The sequence below is a fragment of the Schistocerca serialis genome, chromosome 11 (genome assembly GCF_023864345.2).
Source record: "Schistocerca serialis cubense isolate TAMUIC-IGC-003099 chromosome 11, iqSchSeri2.2, whole genome shotgun sequence".
NCBI lineage: Eukaryota > Metazoa > Arthropoda > Insecta > Orthoptera > Acrididae > Schistocerca > Schistocerca serialis.
In genome coordinates this window covers 185,091,980-185,094,043 of record NC_064648.1, presented here as the reverse complement: position 1 = coordinate 185,094,043, position 2,064 = coordinate 185,091,980, and the positions used below count along the sequence as shown (strand labels likewise).

The 2,064-nt window shown below is 39.6% G+C and overlaps 1 protein-coding gene across 1 annotated transcript; it reads left to right on the top strand.

Moving 5' to 3' along the window:
- The first annotated feature begins 356 nt into the window (after nt 1-356).
- LOC126426624 (piggyBac transposable element-derived protein 2-like) lies at nt 357-1,040 on the top strand. The gene has a single exon (XM_050088513.1). It carries the CDS (start codon nt 357-359, stop codon nt 1,038-1,040), a length of 684 nt encoding a protein of 227 aa, XP_049944470.1.
- The last annotated feature ends 1,024 nt before the right edge of the window (nt 1,041-2,064 follow it).

Here is a 2,064-nt window from a genome sequence, read left to right as displayed (position 1 = left end):
ATTTCAAGGCCACTGTGGTTTCAAATAGTATGTAAGAGGAAAACCAAATCCAATTGGCATTAACGTGTTTGTTTTGCACAATCCCAGATTTTGTCTGTTACCAAGGCAAAACATCATTTCCTCAGGAGCTGCTTCTACATCTAATTTGTACTGCTTCTATCTTGCTGCTCACAAAATCATTACATCCTGGCCTTATAATTTACCATGACAGATTATTTACATCTGTGAAATTAGCTGATTTGCTGCTTGAGAAAGGTCTTGTGTCTACAGGGACCATTATGAATAAGAGAATTCCAAAGCAGATCCAGCTAAAGCCACATAAGGATCTACAGAAAGAAGGATGAGGCTCATGTGACATGCTGGTCAGAAGTGATCAAAAGTTGGCGGTTACAAAATGGATGGACAACAAAAGTGTTGTGATGCTGTCCACTGCACAGTGTATTGAACCTAGTGACACATGCTGGAGGTGGTCCAAGAAAGAGAGCAAATATTTACATATTGAGGAACCCAGTGTAATAAAAAATTATAATCAGAACATGGGTGGTGTGGATATGGCAGATCCGCTCAATTCCTACTGCCCAATGGGTGCAAGGACCAAGAAGTGGACACTAAGAACAATATGCCATTTTACAGATGCAGTTTGTAATTCTTGGCTTCAGTATAAAGAGGAACAGAAGGAATCCAACACTCCAGCAAAGGAGAGCTTACAACTGAGATCTTTTAAGATGATACTTGCACTACAGCTTCTGAATCGAAACAAAACTGTAGGTAATCAAGAGCAACAAGAGACTCATAATGACAATGCAAGACAAGAAGAACCTGAGACAAGTGCACCAAAAAGAAGGAAACCAATAACACTGCCACCTCCACAAACCCGAAAGCAAACAGAGCACATGCCTGAGATAATTGAGACAAAAGTATTTCAAAAATGTCATAGAGAGTATTGTAAAAAGCATTTTAGAGCAAAATATGTAACTTGCAAAGTGTTTTTATGCTTAAATGCACAGCGAAAATGCTTAGCTGCATTTCATAGCAGTTGACATATGTATTTGTGAAACCATACAAGAAAGGACAAGGTCTGTTCATAGATAAAAAAACCCTGAACTATTCTACCGAATGGACCGCTTACAAATATAGATCTGCTGAAGTTTCTTAGTGAAAAACTCAATGTTCCAAGATTCATAGGTGTTTTTATGCGGGATACATTACCAAAGACTAGTGGAAACCAGGAGAATGTAGAATTGTGGATTGAGATGTTGCTTGGGGGGGCTAGAAAACCATTGGGTGGCATATATTAAGAAAAATACAAATACCATCTACTATTTCGTCTCATATGCAGACTTGCAACCACCAGAAGGGTTACAACGATACTTCACCGACAGAAGACGTGTGTTCTACAATTTTCATCGCTACCAAGACTTTAATACCTGCTCATGCGAGCATCTGTGGATCATGTTCCTTGCATTAAGCATCCACTCATCAGTTGATATTCAGATGCAATGCCATATACTCTAACTTTAAAACATCGATCGCCTGTATTACGTGCGAATTGATTTAGGCAACTGGGAGTGGAATACTGCGCTGATTGGTCTGGAGATTTACAAAAACTTTCCGAATATCACATAGGCTAACAACAGATTTTGTCTGGAAATTAATAGTGCACAGAAATTGTGGAAATAGAACCTGGTGTATACGATATTGACGATGTAAACAAAGTTTTAAAATGGTCTAGAAAAGGTATTGTGCTACATGTAAATGTCAATACACTCAAATATGAAATAATGACTATGAGCACAACGATTCACATTAACGAGAAAGGATCAATAGGACGGCAGCTGCGTATTATGGACCAGGATAATCGACTTGTCGACTTTCATGGCCAGGAAATTATTGTGAGGCTACATCTAAAGCTGAACCACGAGTGACCTTGTACCTACAGAGTCGCAGAAACGGTGTTGCCCTTCAACAAGCCAGGACCTGCTGACGGCAAAAGCGACGACCTTTAATTTCCCGAACAGGAAGGTTCAATACGTTAGGGACCACAGTATCCCCCAACTGTCAACA